We start from the raw sequence: 27,074 nt of genomic DNA, 5'->3' as shown, positions 1-27,074 counted from the left end.
ATTTTACTCTCAGCCATTTTTGGGTAAACTGTTTTGCCTTAAAAAGAGTTAATGATTATTAGGAATTGCTTATATCCATCAAGATCTCTGAGAAAGGATGCTGTTTGGCTGAACCTGTGCTACAGAAACAAAAATGCTGTTGAAATGTGGAAGTCCCATGCAGTTAGAAAAACTTTCAGTGAAAAAGAAATTTTAATTTGTTTTATGTTAATAAAGTATATGTGCTTTCAACAAAACAGAGTGAGTCCATAGGAAACATTTATTTTACATACCCAGGTGTATAAATTAAATACCGTATACTAAATATTTGCAAAACAGGAGTGCAGTCTTAAGATGGGTATTAGGTTTCTTAATTGTCTTACTGCATATGAGTGCTGAAATTTCCTTTGACCTGTGATATTAGGTGGAATTCATATAAAATTGAGTTGGTGATACCAATATTAACGTTACCCACAATATTTAGGAACTTATCTAGTGGGTAGATAATGATACACTGAAATTATCTAAGTAAGCATAACAACTAGCGGGTTTTTTGTAACACCAAATTTAACTGATTACTTTCCCTGATTTGTGTAATATTTTCCACCAAATCTATTGGACTGAATTGATGTTGTTTTGGATTTATGTAATTCTAGTCCTTGTCTTGATTAAATCAAATGGAAAAACAGTCTCATTCCATGAGTTAAGACTAAGCTTCTAACAAGTTAATGTATCCTAAAAAAGTTAAGTTGGGAGCAATTAAGCATTTAACACTCATCTCATAACTGACTTTTCTTCCTAATTTTTTCCATCAGTGCTAACCTCATAGACTCTAAAATTGGGTTGGAGGGTGCCCTAGGCTTCATGGCTCAATATTGGCCTTTGCAACACTGAATTATATCCTTAGTGGAAGGGAAATAAAAAGGTATTTTGTTGTTGCAACTTCAGGGGCTAAAGCCATAATCCTTTGAAGTACCTTGCTTAAAAGAAATTCTTTAACCGACATTTCGTTATATGGTATAAATTAATTAATATAATTAATATTGCTTGTGAATGTGGTTTAAATGAATAGAATTAACAGATCTGAGTTAAGAAATTGAAAGTTTTTTGGTTTAAATGTTTTATCAATTCTTGTGTATTTATTTTTAACAAATTTATATTTTTAGGTGGAGAACAAGGTCTTCAATTCTTTCGACTGGCATCATGTGGTCAGGATTGCCAGATCAAAATTTGGGTTATTTCCTTTACCCATACCTTAGGTATGTATTCAACTAGTAGTTCTCTAAAATGATTTTTTGTGATTCAGGTAAAATTTATATTTTAATTAATCTTTTTAACTAAAGAACTCTGGATATCTAAAAGTGATTATAAAAATATATTTTAAGAACTTTTAGTCAAAGTAATACATATACATGATTTGGAAATTGTATGCACACTACCGATTATGACCTCACCACTACCACTACACACATTCCTGCTCACACATTCCTCCTTTTTCTGTTTTCAATTCTTTTGATGCTTTTCAAAGTTTCTCTAAATACTGTTTACACCACCACTTTTATTTTTTATTTATTTATTTTCTAACATCTTTATTGAGGTATAATTGCTGTACATTGTTGTGTTAGTTGCTGCTGTATAACGAAGTGAATCAGCTGTACGTATACATATATCCCCATAACCCCTCCCTCTTGCATCTCCCTCCTACCTTCCCTATCCCACCCCTCTAGGTGGTCACAAAGCACTGAGCTGATCTCCCTGTGCTATGCAGCTGCTTTCCACTAGCTATCTATTTTACATTTGGTAGTGCATATATGTCCATGCCACTCTCTCGCATCATCTCAGCGTACCCTCCCCCCTCCCCGTGTCTTCAAGTCCATTCTCTCTGTCTCTGTCTTTATTCCTGTCCTGCCCCTAGGTTCTTCAGAACCATTTTTTTTTTTTTTTAGGTTCCATATATACGTGTTAGCATACGGTATTTGTTTTTCCCTTTCTGACTTACTTCACTCTGTATGACAGACTCTAGGTCTATCCACCTCACTACAAATAACTCAATTTCATTTCTTTTTATGGCTGAGTAATATTCCGTTGTATATATGTGCCACATCTTCTTTATCCATTCATCTGTCGATGGACACTTAGGTTGCTTCCATGTCCTGGCTATTGTAAATAGAGCTGCAGTGAACATTGTGGTTCATGTCTCTTTTTCGATTATGGTTTTCTCAGGGTATATGCCCAGTAGTGGGATTGCTGGGTCGTATGGTAGTTCTATTTTTAGTTTTTTAAGGAACCTCCCTACTGTTCTCCATAGTGGCTGTATCAATTTACATTCCTACCAACAGTGCAAGAGGGTTCCCTTTTCTCCACACCCTCTTTAACATTTATTGTTTGTAGATTTTTTGTTGATGGCCTTTCTGACCGGTGTGAGGTGATACCTCATTGTAGTTTTTTTTTTTTTTTTTAATTATTAGCACCTTTAATTATTGTTTATTTATTTATTTTTGGCTGTGTTGGGTCTTCGTTTCTGTGCGAGGGCTTCCTCCAGCCGTGGTGAGCGGGGGGCCACTCTTCATCGCGGTGCGCGGGCCTCTCACTATCATGGCCTTTCTTGTTGCGGAGCACAGGCTCCAGACGCGCAGGCTCAGTAGTTGTGGCTCACGGGCCCAGGTGCCCGGCAGCATGTGGGATCTTCCCAGACCAGGGCTCGAACCCATGTCCCCTGCATTAGCAGGCGGATTCTCAACCACTGCGCCACCAGGGAAGCCCCCCTCATTGTAGTTTTGATTTGCATTTCTCTAATGATTAGTGATGTTGAGCATCCTTTCATGTGTTTGTTGGCAATCTGTATATCTTCTTGGGGGAAATGTACCACCACATTTTAAATTTGTTCATTGTAGTTATTGTTTTTTGAGCATGTGTGGGTCTTTCCCCCATGCACTGTACTATTCTTTCAGGTGACTCGTCAGTCAGGAAACATACGTCTTTCATTTTTGGTATACAGGGTTCATTCTAATTCTTTCTTCTCTACTTCTTCTCTTTTTATAACTCCCATTAGTTGAGTGTTGGACCTCCTGACTTGATTCCCTATGTCTATTTTTCCCCCACATTTATCTCTTTATCATTTTTTCTATCTTAGAAAATTCCTTAGCTCTATCTTTTAACCTTTTTTGAATTTTTTAATCCCATCAATAATATTTTCAATTTCCAAATGCTTACCTTTTTTGTTTCTTTTTCCTAGTGTCCTCCATTTAATGCAAGATCCTCTCTAAACTCTCAGGATACCAATTAGAGGCTTTTTGTTTTGGTTTTAAGTTCCATTCTGTTTCCTGATGAACTTTGTTTGCTCTTGGGCCCTTTTTTGTTTACCCTGATCTTTCTCTTTCATATGATTACCTTCTTCAAATGCCTGATGATCCTTAGTATTCCATTTACTTTCAAGAATTAAACAATAAGAAGAAGTTTAAAAGCTCTGTGCACATGGTGGTTGTTTGTATTTGCTGGCTTCCCTTTAGGATAAGAAGGTGGACTATTGGCCCTTATTGGGGAAGGGTTGGAGAATTAGAGAATGTGGGTGTCTGTGTTGCCCTGGAGCTGCCATTGAGCTCCCCAGGCAGTCATTGTTTTCCTTCTTCCTGGGGAGAAGCATCTAGCTTTCATGCAGCATACTATGGGCGGGGTCAGGGAGGGATGGGAGGTAGATATTGTTTTATAAACAGACTTACAGTTAATTTTTCTGTTTTCAGGTCTGTATCTGTATCTCTTTCTTTTTCCTTGGCTGTTAATAGTTGTCTTTTGGGATTTTCTGTTAATAGTCCTAAGTCTTTTGGGGTTTTCTAGGGAAGATTAGCTTACTTCTTTGCTGTAGCCCCCTCATTTTACACCCCAAGCTGTTACTTCTCTATACTATCTCGTCAGTTAATTTGCATCTGCCTTTCCAAAATTGGTTTCAGTTTCTCATTTCCTGATGCCCCCCCTTCCCCTTCTCTTCATTGATGTGAATTTATATCTTTATTAATTCCTTCATTATCATTTTAATGGGAACTCTGAAATTATATGGTCAGTTGGCCATCTTGCTTCAGATGCCTAAAAATATTCTTATTTTATTATTTGTTACCTAATAAGCTTTAGCTAAATCATGAACTATATTTCATTGTTTATAAAATTATTGCCAGAGATAAAGCTGAACACTAGTTAAAGCGGTAAGGAAGGATTTTAATATACTATTGCAATAGATTTTAATCAGTAATATACTATTGCAAGAGTCCAGCATGAACTGAGCTCAACTTCAGTTTATACAGATGTGACTGTGTATTTTAAAGGGAGAATGAGGGAGTAAAGCAGGGGTAAATGGGGGCTCCGTAGCATCCAGGAAGTGAAAAAATTACAAAAAGCAAGAAGCGAGGAATTGGTCCATGTGCAACCCACATGGGTTTGTAACTGGCACTTACGGAAGTTAGGCTCCTCCCCTCTCACAGAGCCGGGAGACAGGAGCTCTATCTCCAGGTGTTGGCTGGAACAAATGTAAATTCTTTTGGCAGCCCTGAGTTTTCCCAGGCAGGCACTTTATAAGGGGGGTAGGGTCATCCTAGGGATGCAACCTTGAACTCTTAAAAACTGTGTTAAAGTCTTTGTAGGCCAAGGTCAAGGCCTAGTCCAGGAGGCAGCTCAGAAGAGCCTGGGTAGAGTTCGGTCAAGGAGAGAATCTTTGTCATTATGCGAGTGTATAGAGAAGGGTCTGCTATTAGGAAGTAATAAATACATTTCTTTTTGTGGAAATTTAGTTACTTTATTGCCTATTAGGTTACATTCAGTAATTTTTTAATGTATTCGGTGACATGCTGGTAAGGATAAGAGTTCTGTTACTTCTCTGGTCTATCCTACCTCTTCCTTCTGTTCTTATCAAGGTGAAATTCTTATAAGAAACCATAAATATAGTCATGTACGTGGATGTTCTAAATACAACATATCTTTAATAATTCGAAAGCAAAGCTTTTCATACGTTGTCTGGAAAATGTGTTTTTACACTGGCTCTTTAAAAAACATATATAACACTATATAAACATGTGCAGTTAAAGCCTTTTAATAAAGCGTTTAGCATTATTTGCACCTAATTTTAATGCTTATTTGTAGAGAGGAATAGATAGACAAATGGATCTTATACTTGAGAATGTAACAAATTCTTAGGATCCTGCTGCAGGTTTATTAAATCTTCATTTAGTTTGCAACTTGTTAACATTTTTGCTTTGTTTGATTGATTGTGCCTACTTGTTGATCTGTATATGCCTAAGTATTGATCAGTACCTTGAATGCCTATATCTGCTCTCCCATATAAAAACATTTTTTTCTATTTTGAATAGAAATAAAATACTTAATAATAAAGTGAAATAATTATATATTTTCTATTTGTTGAAACTTTTACCTGCTCTAATGACCTTTTTGTTTAGTTAAATGCTTTCTATCTTAAGAGCCATTAACACTTCAAAAAAGTTCTTATTAGGTGGGAGAAAATTATAGATTTCACTTATTTCCTTGTCTTGCCAGGCCAACTTCTTAGTGATTGTTTTTATATGTTGTCACTAAAATACATTGAATTCCCTCAGCTTACCTTTAAAAGAGTTATGATATTCCTTTTCAGTAATTATAGAAAGCATAAAAAGAATTTTAGTGTTACCATACTTGTAGGAGTTTTATAGGATATATTGGAATTATAAGATGTTAAATTACTATTATTTTTAATTTATGGAATCAGAAAATATTTTCTTAATATCAGATATTTAAAACTACAGGTATTTGATTCTTTTTAGGCGTTTGGGCAGTTGACATGTGGTGTGTGTGTATTTTTTAAGATACCAAGATTGAAGTATAGTTTAAAATTTCAATTAGTTTAAAATTTTATATATTTATATATTTTATAGAGTTAAAAAATTTTTAATTTAAAAATAATTTGATGATTATAACCCCCCCATCTAGCCTTTGCTGACCCCACCATTTTCTTTACCCATTACTGAACTTTTGAAACCACTTAATCACTTGAGTTGCATGACAATTTTTTTTTTCATTTTTGTGTCTTTTAGGCACTCAAAGATTTTATTGAACAAAGAAGTGAAATAGTTTTTACTTAAAAATAAATTCTAAGCGCAGTCAGCTTGCTAATTTTTCTCACCTTGTTGTTTGCAGGTTTTGAATTAAAATATAAAAGTACACTGAGTGGGCACTGTGCTCCTGTTCTGACTTGTGCTTTTTCTCACGATGGGCAGATGTTAGTTTCAGGGTAAGTTATTTAGTTTAATTTCCTTAAACCATTTTGGTATGAAATAGAGTAGACTTACAGGAAAGTACATAAAACGTAAGAGAATAGGTTGATAAATCATTGTGATGCAAACTTGTAACCACTGCTCAGGTCAGGAAATAGAACATTGCTGGTTTTCCTCCGGAAGTCCTCCCCTTCCAAGTGCCCCTTTCTGGTGACAGTACCTCAGGTCATATGCAACATTGCTTTTTCCTTTTAAATTGATTTAAAACAAATCATACATTATGAATTATTTTGTGTCTGGCTTCCTTTGCTCAACATTACATTTGTTTTCCAAGTGGTTGAACAAATCTGATGTATATAATATGTGATAGGAATCTAGTTTCATTTCTTTCCATATGGATATCCAGTTGTCTCAGTAATGTAAGGTGAAAAGAATCTTTTCTTCACCATTTTCATATGCCACCTTGTCAGAAATCACTGATCATATATGTGTGGGTCTTTTCTCAGCCTGTGATTCTGTTCTGTTTTTCTGTTTATCCTTGCTCTGATATCTTTCTGAGCCTTATAATTTGGCTGTTCCTGGCTTTTGACACTTCCATGTACATTTTAGAGTTAGCTTGTCAGATTGTCTCCAGTTCCTCCCTCTACCCACACAAACCTGTTTAGATTTTGACTGGGATTGTATTGAGTCTGATAAATTTGGGGAGAATTGACATCTTCATGATGTTGAGTCTCCAACCCATGAATATGGCATATGTTCCCATTTATTTGTCTTTTGATTTCTCTCAATATAATGTCTCTCAATAGAAGACAGTTTATTTGTCATCCTTGTGGAGGTCCTCCTCATCTTTTATTAGATTTATTCTAGGCACTTAATTTTTTTGTTGCTATTATAAAAGATGTGGCTAATATAGGGAAATATATATGGAAAGACTGGATTTATCTGTTAAGATTCTAATTTTGGGTTTTTTATGTATAAAATCATATCATATGTTAATGATGGCTTTTGTCTCTTCCTTTCTAATCCTTATACCTTTGATATCTCCTGTGCCTTACTGAACTGGCTAACACTACCAGGATAATGGAAATAGTGAAAATAGCCAACCTTGTCTGACCTAATTGCAAAGGGAACGCTTTCATTATTAAGTGTGATCACTGTAGATTTTGGGAGATAAGCTTTATTAACTCTTCTTTTCCTTCTATATAGTTTGTAAGAATTTTTTTTCATGAATAGGTGTTATGGTTTATCAAATGATTTTTCATGCATCTTTTGAAATGAGCATATGCTTTTTCTTTTTTATCCTATAAGTGTCATAAATTATACTGATTTTTATAAATCTGGTTTACACATGTTAAACTAATCTTCTTTTGTTGGAATAAATACAACTTAGGACATATTATTTTTGTGTATTGCTATAGAGAAGTCAGTTTTATTCTGACTGTTGCTTTATTGGATATAATTCATATTTTTTTCACTGGCTTCTCACATTGTGTTTTGAGTTTTCTGCACATTTACTTTGATGTATCTAGTTTTGGGTTTCTTTTTATTTAGTTTGCTTGGAATTTACTGAACTTCTTAAAGGTGTAGAATGATATTTCATCAGTTTGGGGGGAAATTCTTATTTATTATCTCTTCCAATATTGCCTCTGTCCTTTTCTTTCTCTAATTCTGGGATTCCAATTAAATGCACATAATACCTTCTCACTGTAAACTTTATGTCTTATTCTCTCTTTTGTATTTTTTTTTGAATTTTTGAATTTTATTTTATTTATTTTTTTATACAGCAGGTTCTTATTATCTATTTTATACATATTAGTGTATACATGTCAATCCCAATCTCCCAATTCATCCCACCACCACCCGCCCCCTGCCACTTTCCCCCCTTGGTGTTCATACGTTTGTTCTCTACATCTGTGTGTCTATTTCTGCCCTGCAAACCGGTTCATCTGTACCATTTTTCTAGGTTCCACGTATATGCGTTAATGTACGATATTTGTTTTTCTCTTTCTGACTTCACTCTGTATGACAGTCTCTAGATCCATCCACATCTCTACAAATGACCCAATTTCGTTCCTTTTTATGGCTGAGTAATATTCCACTGTATACATGCACCACATCTTCTTTATCCATTCATCTGTCTTTGGACATTTAGGTTGTTTCCATGTCCTGGTTGTTGTAAATAGTGCTGCAGTGAACATTGGGGTACATGTGTCCTTTTGAATTATGGTTTTCTCAGGGTATATGCCCAGTAGTGGGATTGCTGGGTCATATGGTAGTTCTATTTTTAGTTTTTTAAGGAACCTCCATACTGTTCTCCACAGTGGCTATATCGATTTACATTCCCATCAACAATGCAAGAGGGTTCCCTTTTCTCCACACCCTCTTTAGCATTTCTTGTTTGTAGACTTTTTGATGATGGCCATTCTGCCCTGTGTAAGGTGGTACCTCATTGCAGTTTTGATTTGCATTTCTGTAATAATTAGTGATGTTGAGCAGCTTTTCATGTGCTCTTGGCCATCTGTATGTCTTCTTTGGAGAAATGTCTATTTAGGTCTTCTGCGCATTTTTGGATTGGGTTGTTTGTTTTTTTTCATACTGAGCTGCATGAGTTGTTCATATATTTTGGAGATTTGTCCATTGATGCTTTGTCCATTGATTCATTTACAAATATTTTCTCCCATTCTGAGGGTTGTCTTTTCATCTTGTTTGTACTTTGCTTTGCAGAAGCTTTTAAGTTTCATTAGGTCCCATTTGTTTATTTTTGTTTTTATTTCCGTTACTCTAGGAGGTGGATCAAAAAAGATCTTGCTGTGATTTATGTCAAAGAGTGTTCTTCCTATGTTTTCCTCTAGGAGTTTTATAGTGTCTGTTCTTACATTTAGGTCTCGAATCCATTTTGAGTTTATTTTTGTGTATGGTGTTAGGGAGTGTTCTAATTTCATTCTTTTACATGTAGCTGTCCAGTTTTCCCAGCACCACTTATTGAAGAGACTGTCTTTTCTCCATTGTATATCCTTGCCTCCTTTGTCATATATTAGTTGACCATATTTGCGTGTGTTTATCTCTGTGCTTTCTATCCTGTTCCATTGATCTATATTTCTGTTTTTGTGCCAGTACCATAGTCTTCATTACTGTAACTTTGTAGTATAGTCTGAAGTCAGGGAGTCTGATTCCTCCAGATCCTTTTTTTTCCCTCAAGACTGCTTTGGCTATTCGGGGTCTTTTGTGTCTCCATACAGATTTTAAGATTTTTTGTTCTAGTTCTGTAAAAAAAATGCCATTGGTAATTTGATAGGGATTGCATTGCATCTGTAGATTGCTTTGGGTAGTATAGTCATTTTCACAATATTGATTCTTCCAATCCAAGAACATGATATATCTCTCCATCTGTTGGTATCATCTTTAATTTCTTTCATCAGTGTCTTACAGTTTTCTGCGTACAGGTCTTTTGTCTCCCTCGGTAGGTTTATTCCTAGGTATTTTATTCTTTTTGCTGCAATGGTAAATGGGAGTGTTTCCTTACTTTCTCTTTCAAATTTTTCATCATTAGTGTACAGGAATGCAAGAGATTTCTATGCATTAATTTTGTATCCTGCAACTTTACCAAATTCATTGATTAGCTCTAGTAGTTTTATGGTGGCATCTTTAGGATTCTCTATGTATAGTATCATGTCATCTGCAAAGAGTGATAGTTTTACTTCTTCTTTTCCAATTTGTATTCCTTTTATTTCTTTTTCTTCTCTGATAGCCCTGGCTAGGACTTCCAAAACTATGTTGAATAATAGTGGTGAGAGTGGACGTCCTTGTCTTGTTCCTGATCTTAGAGGAAGTGGTTTCAGTTTTTCACCATTGAGAATGATGTTTGCTGTGGGTTTGTCATATATGGCCTTTATTATATTGAATGCCCACTTTCTGGGCATTCAATGCCCACTATATCTATGCCCACTTTCTGGAGAGTTTTTATCAGAAATGGGTGTTGAATTTTGTCAAAAGCTTTTCCTGCATCTAGTGAGATGATCATATGGTTTTTATTCTTCAATTTGTTAATATGGTGTATCACATTGATTGACTTGCTTATATTGAAGAATCCTTGCGTCCCTAGGATAAACCCCACTTGATCATGGTGTATGATCCTTTTAATGTGCTGTTGGATTCTGTTTGCTAGTATTTTGTTGAAGATGTTTGCATCTATATTCATCAGTGATACTGGTCTGTAATTTTCTTTTTTTGTAGTATCTTTGTCTGGTTTTGGTATCAGGGTGATGGTGGCCTTGTGGAATGAGTTTGGGAGTGTTCCTCCCTCTGCTATATTTTGGAGGAGTTTGAGAAGGATAGGTGTTAGCTCTTCTCTAAATGTTTGATGAAATTTGCCTGTGAAGCCATCTAGCCCTGGGCTTTTGTTTGTTGGAAGGTTTTTAATCACAGTCTCAATTTCAGTGCTTGTGATTGGTCTGTTTATATTTTCTGTTTCTTCCTGGCTCAGTCTCGGAAGGTTGTGCTTTCCTAAGAATTTGTCCATTTCTTCCACATTGTCCATTTTATTGTCATATAGTTGCTCGTAGTAATCTATCGTGATCCTTTGTATTTCTGCAGTGTCAGTTGTTACTTCCCCTTTTTCATTTCTAATTCTGTTGATTTGAGTCTTCTCCCTTTTTTTCTTGATGAGTCTGACTAATGGTTTATCAATTTTGTTTATCTTCTCAAAGAACCAGCTTTTAGTTTTATTGATTTTGCTATTGTTTCCTTCATTTCTTTTTCATTTATTTCTGATCTGATCTTTATGATTTCTTTCCTTCTGCTAACTTTGGGTTTTTTTTGTTCTTCTTTCTCTAATTGCTTTAGGTATAAGGCTAGGTTGTTTATTTGAGATTTTTCTTGTTTCTTGAGGTAGAATTGTATTGCTATAAACTTCCCTGTTAGAACTGCCTTTGCTGCATCCTATAGGTTTTGGGTTGTCGTGTTTTCATTGTCATTTGTTTCTAGGTATTTTTTGATTTCCTCTTTGATTTCTTTAGTGACCTCTTGGTTATTTAGTAGTATATTGTTTAGCCTCCATGTGTTTGTAATTTTTACAGCTTTTCTCCTGTAGTTGCTATCTAGTCTCATAGTGTTGTGGTCGGAAAAGATACTTTATTTCTTTATTTCTACTATAATACTTTATTTCTACAATTTCAGTTTCTTAAATTTACCAAGGCTTGATTTGTGACCCAAGATATGGTCTTTCCTGGAGAATGTTCCATGAGCACTTGAGAAGAAAGTGTATTCTGTTATTTTTGGATGGAATGTCCTGTAAATATCAATTATGTCCATCTTGTTTAATGTGTCATTTAAAGCTTGTGTTTCCTTATTTATTTTCATTTTGGTTGATCTGTCCATTGGTGAAAGTGGGGTGTTAAAGTCCCCTACTATTATTGTGTTACTGTCAATTTCCCCTTTTATAGTGGTTAGCATTTGCCTTATGTATTGAGGTGCTCCTCTGTTGGGTGCGTAACTTTTTACAATTATTATATCTTCTTGCATTGATCTCTTGATCATCATGTAGTGTCCTTCTTTGTCTCTTGCAATAGTCTTTATTTTAAAGTCTGTTTTGTCTGATAAGAGAATTGCTACTCCAGCTTTCTTTTAATTTCCATTTTCATGGAATATCTTTTCCATCCCCTCACTTTCAATCTGTATGTGTCCCTAGGTCTGAAGTGGGTCACTTGTAGACAGCATATGTACAGGTCTTGTTTTTGTATCCATTCAGCCAGTCTATGTCTTTTGGTTGGAGCATTTAATCCATTTACATTTAAGGTAATTATCGGTATGTATGTTCTTATTACCATTTTCTTAATTGTTTTGGGCTTGTTATTGTAGATCTTTTCCTTCTCTTGTGTTTCCCGCCTAGAGAAGTTCCTTTAGTATTTGTTTTAAAGCTGGTTTGTAATGCTCAATTCTCATAGCTTTCGCTTGTCTGTAGAGGTTTTAATTTCCCCATCAAATCTGAATGAGATCCTTGCTGGGTAGAGTAATATTGGTTGAAGGTTTTTCTGTTTCATCACTAAATATATCCTGCCACTCCGTTTTGCTTGCAGAGTGTCTGCTGAAATATCAGCTGTTAACCTTATGGGGATTCCCTTGTATGTTATTTGTTGCTTTTCCCTTGCTGCTTTTAATATTTTTTCTTTGTATTTAATTTTTGATAGTTTGATTAATATGTGTCTCTGTGTGTTTCTCCTTGGGTTTATCCTGTATGGGACTCTCTGTGCTTCCTGGACTTGATCGACTATTTCCTTTCCCATGTTAGGGAAGTTTTCAACTATAATCTCTTCAAATATTTTCTTAGACCCTTTCTTTTTCTCTTCTTCTTCTGGGACCCCTACAATTCGAATGTTGGTGCATTTAATGTTGTCCCAGAGGTCTCTGAGACTGTGCTCAATTCTTTTCATTCCTTTTTCTTTATTTTGCTCCCTGGCAGTTATTTCCACCATTTTATCTTCCAGCGCACTTATTCCTTCTTCTGCCTCAGTTATTCTGTTATTGATTCCTTCTAGAGTATTTTTCATTTCAGTAATTGTGTTGTTCATCACTGTTTGTTTGCTCTTTAGTTCTTCTAGATCCTGTTAAACATTTCTTGTATTTTCTCCATTCTGTTTCCAAGATTTTCGATCATCTTTACTATCATTACTCTTAATTCTTTTTCAGGTAGGTTCCCTATTTTGTCTTCATTTATTTGGTGTTGTAGGTTTTTACCTTGCTCCTTCGTCTGTAACATATTTTTTTCTGGTTTCATTTTTTTTTTTTTTTTTGATGGGTGGTGCTGTATCCCTGTCTTACTGGTTGTTTGGCTTGACACGTCCAGCACTGGAGGTTGCAGGCAGTTGGATAGAGCTGGGTCTTGGTGCTGAGATGAGGACCTCTGGGAGGCCTCACTCCGATTGATATTCCCTGGGGTCTGAGGTTCTCTGTTAGTCCATCGGTTTGGACTTGTAACTCCCACCACAGGAGCCTGGGCCCGACCTCCGGCCTGGGAACCAAGATCCCACAAGCTTCGTGGCGCGGTAAGAAAAAAAAATGGGGGGAAGAAAGAAAAAAAGAAAAAAGCAGTAAAATATCAAAGAATAATAAAATAAAATTAGAAAGATGAAAAACATATTAGGAAAAATAAAACTATAATTGAAACAACTGCAACAAGGTAAAATAAAACCACAAAAAAAAAAAAAGTGGTGGGGGGGAAGAAGCCAAAAGGAGAGAGCAATAACAAAGTATAAAGAATAAAGTAGAATTAGAAAAATAAAAGATTTATTAGGAAAAGTAAAAATGTAAAAGAATTAACAGCAATGAATCCACAAGGTAAAACAGAACTCCAATCTAAAAAAGGAAAAAAGAGGAAAAAAGAAATAAAAAGCCTTGGCTATGGGGGTGGAGTTTTGGCAGGGGTGGAACTTAGGCAGGGGTGGGGTTTAGGGTGCGGCGAGACCTAGGCAGGTGGGGGTGTGACGTTTGAGCCTGGGGGGGGGCCTGGGGGGGGGCGGAAATTCAAGTGTGGAGCGGGGCCTCTACTTAGGACCTGTCCGGAACGGGAGAGGCATCAAGACCTGAGGGGGGCCTCTGGTGTGTGGAGTTCTGGAGTTTGGAGGTAGGGCCCTGAGTGAGGGTGTGTGGGTGAGTTTTAGGCCCAGCTCGTGGGAGGGGGTCTCTGAGTGTAGAGGTGGGGCCCTGGGTGGGGGTGTAGGGGCGGGGCTTTGGTTCTGCACAGCAGGAGGGAGGCTCAGAGGGCAGAGGATTTGGCCCAGGAGCCCAACAGGCTTCCCGGGGCCTGAGTGGACAGGGAAAGCACTGGCCCCGTTCCCTTCTGTTCCTTCGTGCCCTCCCCTACCGTCTCCCCCAGCGTCTCCCCCGTCGCCGCTGGACCCCTAACCGTGGGTGGGTCCCGCTGGGTGTAGGAACTCCTCCTCTCCCCCAGCTGCCCCTCAGGGGTGCCGGTCCCAGAGGTCCGACCTTTACTTTTGCTCCCCCTTCCCTCCCTCCCACTCCTTCAGGACCTGAGCGGCTGGAGGGGGCCTAGGTGGGCAGAGGATCCGGCCTGGGATCTCAACAGGTTCCTGGGGGGCCGAGTGGGCAGGGAAAACCTGGTCACACTCCCTTTTGATCCTCTGCCTTCCCAGTGGTTCCCCAAGTTCCCCCTTCAGGTGTGGGATCCCTTCCCCTCCCCCAGCCGCCCTCAGCAGCTCCAGTCCTGTCCCGCATCCACTTCTCCTCCCCCTTCACTCCCCCCACGCCCCACATCCTACCCGGTAGCTGGCTGTTCCTCCCGTCCCCTTAGGTGTCTGTGGCCCCCCACCGGTGCCTGGTAGGTGCCCTAGTTGTGAGGAGATGCGAACTCCACCTCCTCTTAGTACGCCATCTTGACTCCACCCCCCTCATTGCTTTTTGGTCTTAGGATTCTTTGACACTCTTAAAAGTTATTGAGGACGCCAAAGAGCTTTTGCTTATAAGGGTTACATATATTGCTATTTACAGAAAATAAAACTGAGAAGACTCTAAAATATTTTAAGTTTGTTTAAACAATAATAATAAACTCGTATATTAACATAACATTTTTCTTTAGGAGAAATAAAACCAAAAATAGAGAGAGACGTGGCATTGTTTTACATTTATGAAAATCTCTTCAGTGTCTGGGTTAGCAGAAGATACATAGATTCTCATATCTGCTTCACACGCTTCATTAGCTCTCAGGGCTATGATGGCATCACATGTCATACAGCAAAATGTGTAGGAACTTTTTCTCTCCATCTTTATCCACATCTCTCCTCTAATAAGTTTCCGCCAGCCCCTTAGCCGAATTTGTGTTTGGTTTCACCCTTACTTCTCTTGATCCAACCAGATAAAATTAACATTATATGAATTAGCTGCTATTCAAACAGGAAGAGTCAGTCTTTGTAATTCAAATAGAGGTTGCCTTTTTCCATAAATTCTCAGTTCTAGTAGTTACGATTCTTTGGAAACCAGTTTAAGAATGGCTATCATTGTTAGAGTTTTAAGAGTTCAAAAATAACACCCTTTTTTCTTCTTCTTGAGTTGAAAACCAGTAAGAGAAATACTGGGCAGATAACTACTAGATAGCAGGACTGTAGATCTGCAGCTGACTTGTTCACCTGCTCTTGGGTGGCATGGACCACTGCAGACTTCCCCTGAAAGGGCAGATCAGAAAAAAGAAAATCCAGAAGGGGCTGAACCACATGGCCCAGCATCTTCCCCAGACTTTTCAGTTATCTGTTGTTCCTTTCCTGCTAAGCAAGATAGGGAGAAAAGAGGCCAGGAATCTTACTCCAGAACGAACTGGAAGTAATTGTCCCCCCTCTTCTCAACCAGATGCTTGTTTATGTTTTATCTTTTATAAATGTGGACAACAGAGTTTTACTGTCATGAATTAGTAATGGCTCAACAGTCACCCTCTCTCACTCAGTAATGACTAGCATAAGAAGGCTTAAGGTCACCTTTCCAAAACTCAAATCATCATTCATTTCCCCGTACTCTCTACAACATTGTTAACAGAACTATTGAACAAGTCAGTTCTTTGCACAGAGTCCATGTTGCAGTTTGCTTATCATGAGGGTTATTAGATATTACACGGCTTGAAAAAATAGATGTCTTGTGAAAACTCTAGTGAAATTTGAATAGTCATGTGATCTGTTTTATAAGTTTTTAGGCTAAAACTGTCAGGGTGTGTGCCCATTATGAATCAAGTTTAATTATAATACATTCATGGGGGATATTCTAGGAAGTGTAAAATCCAGAAACACAGGTTACTGAGTTTTAATCCCAGCCCTGCCATGCACTAGGTGTGCAACCTCAAACAAGTTCTAGTTCCATATCTTCTCTCGGCTTCATTTTTCTGAATTATAAAATGGGGAAAGTCAGAACACTTTCCTCATAAGATTGTTATGAAGCTTAAATAAGAAAATGCAGGCAGAGCATTTATTATGTTTGGGGCACAGTAATTGCTCCGTATAGGTTCATTAAATATTATGTATATTATAAGAATATTATTTTTATGTATTATTTTTATAATCCAGAACATTAGGCAATTATATAACATATAACATTATTTTACTCCCTCATTTTCTGATTTCTGCTTTTTCTGGGTTAAGTTTTAGCCATTGATCTATACTGAGGGGCATTATAAAACAGCTGTTTGAAACTTACCATCTTCATTCAGGAAGAGTTGTTGGGGACTATGTTTCATAGCATCGTCTCTGTAAAGACCTTGGGGGAAATAGTTCCTACAGGTCTCAGCCTAAAGAATTGATGTCCCTTTCCCATGCATTGGGTTTGTGTTTCTATCTTAAATTGTATGACAGATCATGTTTCCTTTTTTAAATTGCTATTGAAGAAGCTCGGCAACAAACTTGCAGCCCTCTGTTAACAAAGTGGACTCTGTTGTGACATACATTTTAAATACTAATCTTAACCTTCATCTCTCTCCCCCACCTCATCTTTATGTTCTCTTCCTCCCCAGTTTCTTCACATAATTTCTATCTTATCTTCTTTTTACTACATCTTTGTAAGAGACTGCACATACTTTCTGAATGAGAAGAAACATAGATATATATTTAAAATAAAAATGTGTGAGTGTAAAATAAATCATTAAACCTTAGGAACATACTTGACCTAATGAAATAGTTGTGGGTAATTTCATTTGATTAGTTTTTTGGTCATTGTATAAAACTGGTTTGAATTAAAATGCTTTAGGTGATTTGTGACATGGGTGGCTGTACAATGTCACTGCAGTGTCACTCATCTCCCTTGAGCTTGTGATTATATGCTCTTCCATATCAAGAACATAACTGTATGTGTTGTTCCTCTTGCCTAGCAGCTGTCCAGATAAAATTGGCGTGTTTCTCTTGTATTCTTTTTTTTTAATAAATTTATTTATTTATTTATTTTTGGTTGTGTTGGGTCTTCGTTGCTGCACGCGGTCTTTCTCTAGTTGTGGTGAGTGGGGGCTACTCTTCATTGCAGTGCGTGGGCTTCTCATTGTCATGGCTTCTCTTGTTGCGGAGCACGGGCTCTAGGCGTGCAGGCTTCAGTAGTTGTGGCACGTGGGGTCAGTAGTTGTGGCTTGCAGGCTCTAGAGCGCAGGCTTAGTAGTTGTGGTGCATGGACTTAGTTGCTCTGCAGCATGTGGGATCTTCCCGGGCCAGGGGTCGAACCCGTGTCCCTTGCATTGGCAGGCAGATTCTTAACCACTGTGCCACCAGGGAAGCCCTCTCTTGCATTCTTGAGTGAGTAGAGTTGAGGTTTTAGAGTGCCACAAAATGGTAGGAATGGAGTATCAAAAGACTTGACAATTAACGCATCCTTTATAAGGGAAAGTTAGGTTAAGGTGACAGAGCAGATTGTGGGTACTGAAAGAATTATATATAGCAGGGGGAAGAGTTATATATAGCAGGCAAGAAATGTATAACCAGGGGCACCAAACAATCAGAATTTTTATTTGCTGTTGGTTCACGTTCTATTTAGGGAATATTTTGAGGTTTTATATTGTTTTAATAGTTTCAAGGTATTTTATGCCTGTTTACAGTGGTTATAATTATTTTCTGTCTTTGAAACCCAAATCTCGAATATTGAAAACTATTATTTTTCCCTAATCCTAATTTCCTTCCCCCCAAATCTAATCAGTTATCAAATCCCATTACATCTTCCTTTGAACCCCCATTAGTCAAATTAGGGACTATAGGAGGTGAGTTTAAAATCCTTTTAATCTCTAAATGTCTGCAGGTCTCTGCCCATAATCTCTAGTCTTCTTGCCTAGATTCAGTAGACTCTTAAAGAGTTCTTCATGTTTGGCCTTTTGCTTCTCAAATTCATTTTTATACCTCATCAGCAAGTGAACCTATTTCATTGCCATCATGGCTGGCTATCTGTTGCTTACAAGACTGTCTAATGATGATTCAGCTTCTCAAGTGATACATCATTAGGATGAGTTAGTTCTAATTGCACTAGTGATAGTCTCACAAAGTGGAAATTCCTTTTAGTTTGTTTTAAGGATGCTAAGAAGTAATGAAGTTTTCCCTAAGAATTTTAGATATTCCAGAAATAACACTTTGTACTTTGAGAAATTTAGGACTAAATAAGAGTGTCTGTAAATCATGTCTAGCATATACATATTAGCTGCTAATATAATTTCTCAATGTTTTTTGGCTGGAATTTAACGTTTACTGCTATAATTCTGTTTTTTGATGCCAGAATGCATTTATATGCTTCTCATTTGCTTGTATTTTATTTTATATTGAACAACGTATAACTTCTATTTTGAAATTATGGTGAAGATTCTGTAGTCAAAATCCATCACCAACACTGGAGAGACTACTAAATAAGAAATTTTAAGTCTTATTCAAAGGAATTTTTTTTTTTTTTTTTTTTTTTTTGGTGGCATGTGGGATCCTAGTTCCCCAACCAGGGATTGAACCTGAGCCCCCTGCATTGGAAGCGCTGGGTCTTAACCACTGTATTGCCAGGGAAGTCCTTAAAGGAATTTTAAGCCTTCTAATAGGTGTGACTCCTGTGGTCAGACTGTAATCAGCTACCGTTTAATAATAATAAGTACAAATACTATTAAAATTGTACAGAGAGCAGTAACACTTGTATTGTTGATATGTTTTCTTGCTTTGCAACATATATCGTGGCATAACAGCTGTATCAGGGGGAAAATATCATGTAGAAACATATTTATCTGTTGTTCTCAATTAAATAGTTTGTTATGTTATTGCATTTTTCTTTGTATGATGTTTTTTTTTCACCACTAGAATAAACCCAGATGGTTGTTTTAATTTTTATAGCATTGAAAGAAACAATGTAGGGTCCATATCAAGTTTCGAATCATAATTTTCAAAAATGAGTCACAATCAAAACATATATACGTATTGATTAGTAATTAAGGCACAGCCATATCAATAATAACAATGCTATTTGGAACAAAAATCAAGTAGAATGTACTAGCTTTTCCTTGTAGTATTTTTTCCCTTCGAGTTACTAACTTGATATGAGATTGCGTCTTATTTATACATTACAAATGCTTATTCTGTTTATGGCTATATAGAATAAATAGCATGTGCTAGCATTTAATAAAGTTTATAATTTTCTGATAAATTTGGTGTTTGGTATATGGCATGTAGTTTTTTTAAATAAAAGTTTATACATATGAACAAAAATAGATTGCATTCTGAATGTGTGCATATCAGTATTTCAGCCTTTTCTTAAAAAGTTATTAAAATGATTAAAAAATACTAATTACGTAAATACTGTACTTTGTTTTTATAGAACTTTCACCCATAATCTTTTTTTTTCTTTTAAAGATCAGTGGATAAGTCTGTCATAGTGTATGATACTGTAAGTATTTCAAAATCTTGTGTGATCTGTGTAAATTATGTTTGCTTATTAGGCTACTGAGCTTCAAGTTTAGCTAGGCAAGATGAGAAAAATGTACATATTTTTTCTGTTTAGGATGCCCAAGAATATAATATATACATTTTCAGAAATGCTAAAATAGTTATGCAGGTAAGGTATTGGTTCTGAGACAAGCCCTTAAATATTTTAATAATGGTTTTAAGATAGACAGATGTTTAGTCTGATCAAAGAAAATATAGATTTAAAGAGCATCAATATTAAAAAAATCACTTTAAGTCAATTTTTCTTAAACTCTTACACCAGGTTTCCATAACAGCAAAGGAATGTTTACCCGAGGGTTTTGGGAAAGTATAGCTGAAAGCTGAAAGTGGCTCTATCACTTTAGAGTCCCACCTGGATTTAGAGACTAGTATAAGAAGAGTAAGTTATAAAGGATTTGGAAAAATGGGGCTTTTTGGTAGATGCATGTGAATAAAGACCAGGTTGCATAAATATGAAGAAAAATGAACGTTTAATATATAGTGAAGGTATAATTGACAAAAATATTCTCCAAGAGAAATCGGTGTTGAGTGGGACCTTACAGTGGTTCAGCTTAGGTTGTAGCTATGCCAGCAAAGAAATAGAGATGTGAATTATCAAAGTGTAGTGGGTCAAACAAGGAAGCTAAGCTAGTCCTCCACACAGCAGTTCAAATTATTGAGTTCTGGCAGGAAGTGGGAAAGAGTACTCAAATGAGGTGAAATAGATCCTTAATATTTCTCAGGAGATTTTCACGAGATTTTACATTCACAGAAATAGCTATAATGTTAAATTTTCTCCATAAAATATGTATATGAGTCTCAGTTAAATACATCTAGATGTTGGATGGCCAGCTAAGTGTACTCAATATTGAAATGACTAATTTCTACTCACTGGTCTGCAGTGGGTACAGTCAAATGCCATAGCAAAAATTCAAATTATTTCATGGTTACTATTAGTAAGTTGAGACAAACCAGCCAGGACTATATTATACTAAAAATTTCAGCAGACAGCAGTGCTGATAATTGAGAAAGAGTGAAATAAGTACTTGATAATGTTATTAGTTATAAATGCTATTCTCTATTCATTGGGTAAAGTTTTGATTTATATTAGTGACTCATAATATTAGAATACATAGAGTGTATAAACCATTCAGGTCAAACAAGTCTTTATCAGTAGCTTTACTCTTGCCTGAGTAAATATAAAGCTGTTTGTGTTGTTTTTCAGAATACTGAAAATATACTTCACACCTTGACTCAGCACACCAGGTCTGAACTTAACCTCACTTTGTAGTAATATAATTAAAAAATTGGTCTGAGGATATATAATAGTTGTTTTTATTAACTAGGTATGTCACAACTTGTGCCTTTGCACCCAATATCCTTTTACTTGCTACTGGTTCAATGGACAAAACAGTGAATATCTGGCAGTTTGACCTGGAAACACTTTGCCAAGGTTAGTAAGAATATCATGTGTAACCCACTTCAGCACCATTCACCATTAAAATGAGAAATTCAGTAATTTTTTGACAAATTATTCATGTTGCTTTTCTCAATATAAAGCATACATCCAAATTTAATATAATTTAAAAATAATTTTAGAGAACCCAGTGTTAAAGTTAACCCAGACATCTACATTAAAACTGTTGGTAAATGCTTTTGGATGCACATTCATGTATATCATACCTCCCATAGTTTTGTAAGCTCTTTATTTATACTCCATACTAATTTTTCAGATAAATATAGCCTAGAACAAAATAGAAATGATAGTTTTATCTTACTGGTTTTATTTTTGGTTTTATCAAGCAACATTGACACATAATTTAGGAGTTTTATTTTTATCACTGTCAGAATTAACCAATTAGTGGTGCTGATATGCAGATGACAGATCACATATAATACTTCTGCTGATATGAATTTTATATAATAAAGATAAACTTTTTCTGGAGTGAAAAATATTCCGAAAGAGTAGCATTTAACGTAGCATTAAATAATACTTTATACGTAGTATTATTTGATTTTTAAAAATTTCTTAAAGGATGTTAAAGTAGAAAACACAGATTTAAGAAAATTTCATTTACTTTTTAGTACAAAGTGAGAATGTTTATAAAGGATATACTTTTTCTCTTGCTTGTTGTTTTTTCACTTACTTTTTGTTTGTGGGGTTTTTTTGGTTTGTTTGTTTTTTAAGCAAGGATCGCAGAAGATCAACCAAAGCAATTTACTGAAGATTGGTCAGAGGACGATGTCTCAAACTGGCTTTGTGCACAAGGATTAAAAGACCTTGTTGGTATTTTCAAAATGAATAACATTGATGGACGAGAACTGTTGAATCTTACAAAAGAAAGTCTGGCTGATGATTTGAAAATTGGTAAGACTAGTGAAAGTTAGGCAGTCTTAAAAACAACTGTTAATAATTTACTCTGAGATTGGTTTTAATTGCATTAATGGTTTCCTCTTAATATTCTAGCATGGTAGTAGTTCTGGTATATGTCTGTGTATAGAAGTATAGTATATTTTTATTAGATTATGGAAAAGAAATGTTACATACTGTTTCTTTAGGTAATTAAAGTTATCATGTAACTGTAATTTTTAAAATGTATATATTTTTAAAATTGTGATATAATTCATCCTTTTATAAGTATACAGTGCAGTGACTATTCAGAGTTGTATAACCATCACCACTCTTTGATTCCAGAACATTTTCATCACTTCAGAAAGAAACTCCATTCCCATTAGCAGTCACTCCTATTCCTTGTCTCTCTAGCTCCTGGCAACCACTAATCTACTTTCTGTCTCTAAGGATTTGCCTGTTCTACATTTCATAAAATGTATGACCTTTTGTGTCTGGCCTCTTTTGCATAGCATGTTCTCAAGGTTCATACATGTTGTAGTATATATTAGTACTTCACTTTTTTATGGCCGAATAATATTCCACTGTATGAATTTATCACTTTTTGTTCATCCATTCACCAGTTGATTGGATTTAGATTGTTCCCATTTTATAGATTTTATGAAAAGTGCTTCTATGAACATTCATATACAAGTTTCGTGTGGGCATCTGTTTTCAGTTTTCTAGGGCGTTAGCAAATCATACTGACAGAACTTGGCCGGAAGAAGATGTCTCCTTTTGTGATTGGGAGTTGGGAATGAGTGTTATTAAACTTAATTGCTCAGGAAGACAAGACCCTTTACCAGCTTGAGGGCTAGTAGCCCCTCGGTACGGGCAATGAGCAACATTTGGGTATATTTATTATAACTCTGAAAAGGCATCTGGCTCTTAAAAAGATGACAAATTAATAAGATGACAAATTAAATAGGCCATCAGCTCCTGTACCCTCTTCCCCAGCCCTTCCCCATCCCTGGAAATGCTACATAATTGAAAACTGATGGAGTCTAGATACAAATAACCATCAAATATACAAAACAAAACTCTGAAAACTGTCGAGTGGAAGTGTGGATCATATGGTAACTCTGTGCTTGCATTTGAAGCACTGCCAGGCTATTTTCCAAAGCAACTGTGCTTTTGTATGTTCTCACCAGCAGTGTATGAGGATTCCAGTTTCTCTGCATCCTCATCAATACTTGTTTAGTTTTTCTTTTTTTTTTTTTTTTAAACATCTTTATTGAAGTATAATTGCCTTACAATAGTGTGTTAGCTTCTGCTTTATAACAAAGTTAATCAGTTATACATATACAATATGTTCCCATATCTCTTCCCTCTTGCATCTCCCTCCCTCCCACCCTCCCCATCCCACCCCTCTAGGTGGTCACCGAGCTGATCTCCCTGTGCTATGCGGCTGCTTCCCACTAGCTATCTATTTTACATTTGGTAGTGTATATATGTCCATGACCCTCTCTCACCCTGTCACATCTCACCCCATCCCCTCCCCATATCCTCAAGTCCATTCTCTAGTAGGTCTGTGTCTTTATTCCCGTCTTGCCACTAGGTTCTTCATGGCTTTTTTTTCCCTTAGATTCCGTATATATGTGTTAGCATACTGTATTTGTTTTTCTCTTTCTGACTTACTTCACTCTGTATGACAGACTCTAACTCCATCCACCTCATTACAAATACCTCCATTTCATTTCTTTTTATGGCTGAGTAATATTCCATTGTATATATGTGCCACATCTTCTTTATCCATTCATCTGTCGATGGACATTTAGGTTGCTTCCATGTCCTGGCTATTGTAAATAGAGCTGCAATGAACATTTTGGTACATGACTCTTTTTGAACTATGGTTTTCTCAGGGTATATGCCCAGTAGTGGGATTACTTAGTTTTTCAATTATAGCCATCCTAGTGGTTTCTCATTGTGGTTTTGATATGCATTTTCCTGTTGACTAGTGATGTTGAACAACTTTCCATATGCTCATTGGCCATTTGTATATCTTCTTTGGAAAAATGTCTGTTCAGATTCTTTGTCCATTTTAAAAACTGGGTTATTTGTCTTTTTATTGATGAGTTTATATAAATTTAGATACTAGACCCTTAATCAGATATATGATTTGTAAATATTTTCTCCCATTCGGTGGGTTATCATTACACTTTCTTGAAAGTGTCCTTTGATGCACAAAAGTTATAAATTTTGGTGAAGTCCAGTTTATCTGTTTTTTTTCTGTCATTGCTTGTGCTGTAGGTGTCATATCTAAGAAACCCAAACCTAATCCTGAATCTTGAAGATTTACACCTGTGTTTCTTCTATGACTTTTATAGTTCTAGCTCTTACATTTAGATGTGTGATCAATTTTGACTTAATTTTTGTATATAATGTGAGGTAAGAGTTCAGCTATATTCTTTCAGATGTATATATCCAGTTGTCCCAGCACCATTTGTTGAAAAGACTATTCTTTCCCCTTTAAATTGTCTTGGCACCCTTGTTAAATATCAGTTGACCATAAATGTGAGGGTTTATTTCTAGACTCTCAATTCTATTTCACTGATTTATTTGTCTATCCATACGCTAGTGCCACAGTGTCTTAATTACTATAGCTTTGTAGTAAGTGTTGAAATTGAAAATTGTGTGTCCTCCATCTCTGGGTTTTTCTTCTCCCCAGGATTGGTTTTGCTCCTTTGGGTCCCTTGGCATTTCCATATGAATTTTAGGATCAACTTGTCAAATTCTGCAAAAAAGCCACCTGACTTTGATGGGGATTATACTGAATTTCTATGTCAATTTGGGGATTATTGTCATTTTAACAATATTAATTCTTCTAATCCATAAGCACAGGATAATTTTATGTTTATTCAGGTCTTCTTAATTTCTTTTTCAACAATGCTTTGTAATTTTCAGTGCACAAGTCATTTTTTCTTAAGTGTACAATCCTCTGGTTTTTAGTATATTCACAGAGTTGTACAACCATCACCACTATCTAATTTCAGAACATTTTTATCCCCCTAAAAGAATCCCATTCTTTCCTCTTTCTAGCCTCTTGGCAACCACTAATCTATCTTTTGTAGAAATAGGATCTACCTATTTTGGACATTTCTTTTAAGTGGAACCATACAATATGTGGCCTTTTTATCTGGCTTTTTTTATTTAACCTTTCAAGGTTCATCCATGTTTTTGTATGTGTAAGTACTTCCTTCCTTTTTATGGCTGAATAATATTCCATTGTATGGCTATACCATATTTTGTTTATCCACTCATCAGCTGATGGTCATTTGGGTTGTTTCTACTTTTTGGCTGTTATCAGTAATGCTGCTGTGAATATATGTGTATGAGTTTTTGTGTGAGTATATTTTCATTTCCCTTGGATGTATGATTAAAAGTAGAATAACTCTACATATACCATTTTGAGGAGCTGGCAGACTGTTTTCCAAAGCAGCTGTACTATTTTGCATTCCCACCAGCAATGTGTGAGCTTTCCAATTTCTTCACCTCTTTGTCAACACTGGTTATTACCTATCTTATTGATTATAGCCATTCAATAGATGTGAAGTGGTATTTCATTGTGGTTTTTGATTTGCATTTACCTAATGATATGGAGCATATTTTCGAGTGCTTATTGGCTGTTTATGTATCTTCTTTGGTTAAAATTGGTTTGTCTTTTTTTTTTTTTTTTGGTTTGTCTTTTTATTGTTGAATTGTAAGAGTTGTTTTATGTGTTCTGGTTACTAACAATACATCCTTATCAAAAACAGTTTGAAGTCTTAGTGTTGTGCTCTAATGAACATAATACTCAGACACTTAGCAGTATGCTCTAGTAAAATCTTAATTAACCAGAAAGCTTAGGAAATAGGATGTCCATAGTGAATTTACTGTTAATGAGGAGTCAAAGAGCAAAAAAAGTGTTGAATTTACTGTTAATGAGGAGTCAAAGAGCAAAAAAAGTGTTTGTTATAGAAAATCATTCTAAAGTATAGTAGTATACTTTCATTATATAGTAAATATAGTATGTGAACCTATTTAAGTGTCTTGGAAGCTTATGGCCTTTTTAAGAAGTTAATAGAATGATGATTTTGTGAAAATAATTAGAATCAGATGGTTTTGTACTCAGGCCATACTGTGAAAGTTATTTTTGTATCTCTAGTAACTTATTTCCTTTATAATTTATAATTTACTCTTTCTTCCTGAAAGTAGGTAATAGAGTACAGGTTTTTTTTTGTTTTTGTTTTTAAAGTTCTGGTGAATTTAGCATGTTCATTTGCTGATTTCTCATTACTCTCTCACAATAAGTTTTAACAATACCTTATCACACAGAAGCACATGACAATATAAAATAATAATTTCAGATGTCAACAAAGGATGTTTCAAAACATAAGAGAGCATAGTAAAAACAATAGCAATAGAATTCTGTCCCAATAGCCCGATAAATAAAGTATAAGAAATTCTTACAGGATTCAGTTAATGGCCTGAAATAGTTTTTGAAGGTGAGTCTCGGGTTTAGTAGTTATGATCATTCTGAAGTTCGGTGAAACAAGTTTTGGAACTACCAGGCTCAAGCCAAAATTGAAATATAATTTAAATAAGTCTGCTGTGGTCTAAAAGCTGAATTAGGAAGATCATTATAAATGGAGACAAGAACATTGCATACTCTCTAGTAAGTAAGGAATTTGCTTTGTGTTTGTGCTTAAGATTTGGAAAGTTAGCAAATACAACAAATTAAATACGGAATAAATTAGTAAATTTTTAAATAAATTTTTAAATAAATAATTTTTTTCTACATCATTCTAAAGTATCAATATTTTAAAGTTTTTGCAAAATTATAAAGGGTCAGCAGGCTAACATTAATCTTCTACAAGTGCTGCTTTAAGCTACAGTGGATTTCTGTTAGTCTTGAGTTTTAAGAAAAGTAGGCTCTTCCTCAAAACAGTAAATTGGAGTAATAGAGAAGTGAAATTGGGTCTAGAAAAAAATGTGTTAAGAGGCAAATTGATGAGTATGTGATAATGAATTTTACTCTTGTGATGCATAACTATTTTACTTGCA

The 27,074-nt window shown here is 35.7% G+C and overlaps 1 protein-coding gene across 6 annotated transcripts in view; it reads left to right on the top strand.

The window, feature by feature from the left end:
- WDSUB1 (WD repeat, sterile alpha motif and U-box domain containing 1) overlaps window positions 1-27,074 on the top strand; it is a 75,148-nt gene that overhangs the window by 7,207 nt on the left and 40,867 nt on the right. For 5 of the 6 annotated variants that reach the window (XM_036858853.1, XM_036858856.1, XM_036858854.1 and 2 more), the window contains exons 4-9: window positions 1,146-1,238; window positions 6,154-6,247; window positions 19,571-19,604; window positions 20,868-20,908; window positions 20,989-21,095; window positions 21,831-22,010. In XM_036858853.1, the coding sequence (XP_036714748.1) occupies window positions 1,146-1,238; window positions 6,154-6,247; window positions 19,571-19,604; window positions 20,868-20,908; window positions 20,989-21,095; window positions 21,831-22,010 (549 nt within the window). The remainder of the gene's footprint in view (window positions 1-1,145; window positions 1,239-6,153; window positions 6,248-19,570; window positions 19,605-20,867; window positions 20,909-20,988; window positions 21,096-21,830; window positions 22,011-27,074) is intronic. The other variant, XM_036858858.1, reaches the window with a different exon arrangement.

Source organism: Balaenoptera musculus, chromosome 7 (genome assembly GCF_009873245.2).
Source record: "Balaenoptera musculus isolate JJ_BM4_2016_0621 chromosome 7, mBalMus1.pri.v3, whole genome shotgun sequence".
In the NCBI taxonomy this organism is placed as follows: Eukaryota; Metazoa; Chordata; class Mammalia; order Artiodactyla; family Balaenopteridae; genus Balaenoptera; species Balaenoptera musculus.
Note: the sequence above shows the minus strand (reverse complement) of the source record. Positions and strands in the feature narration are given on the sequence as shown.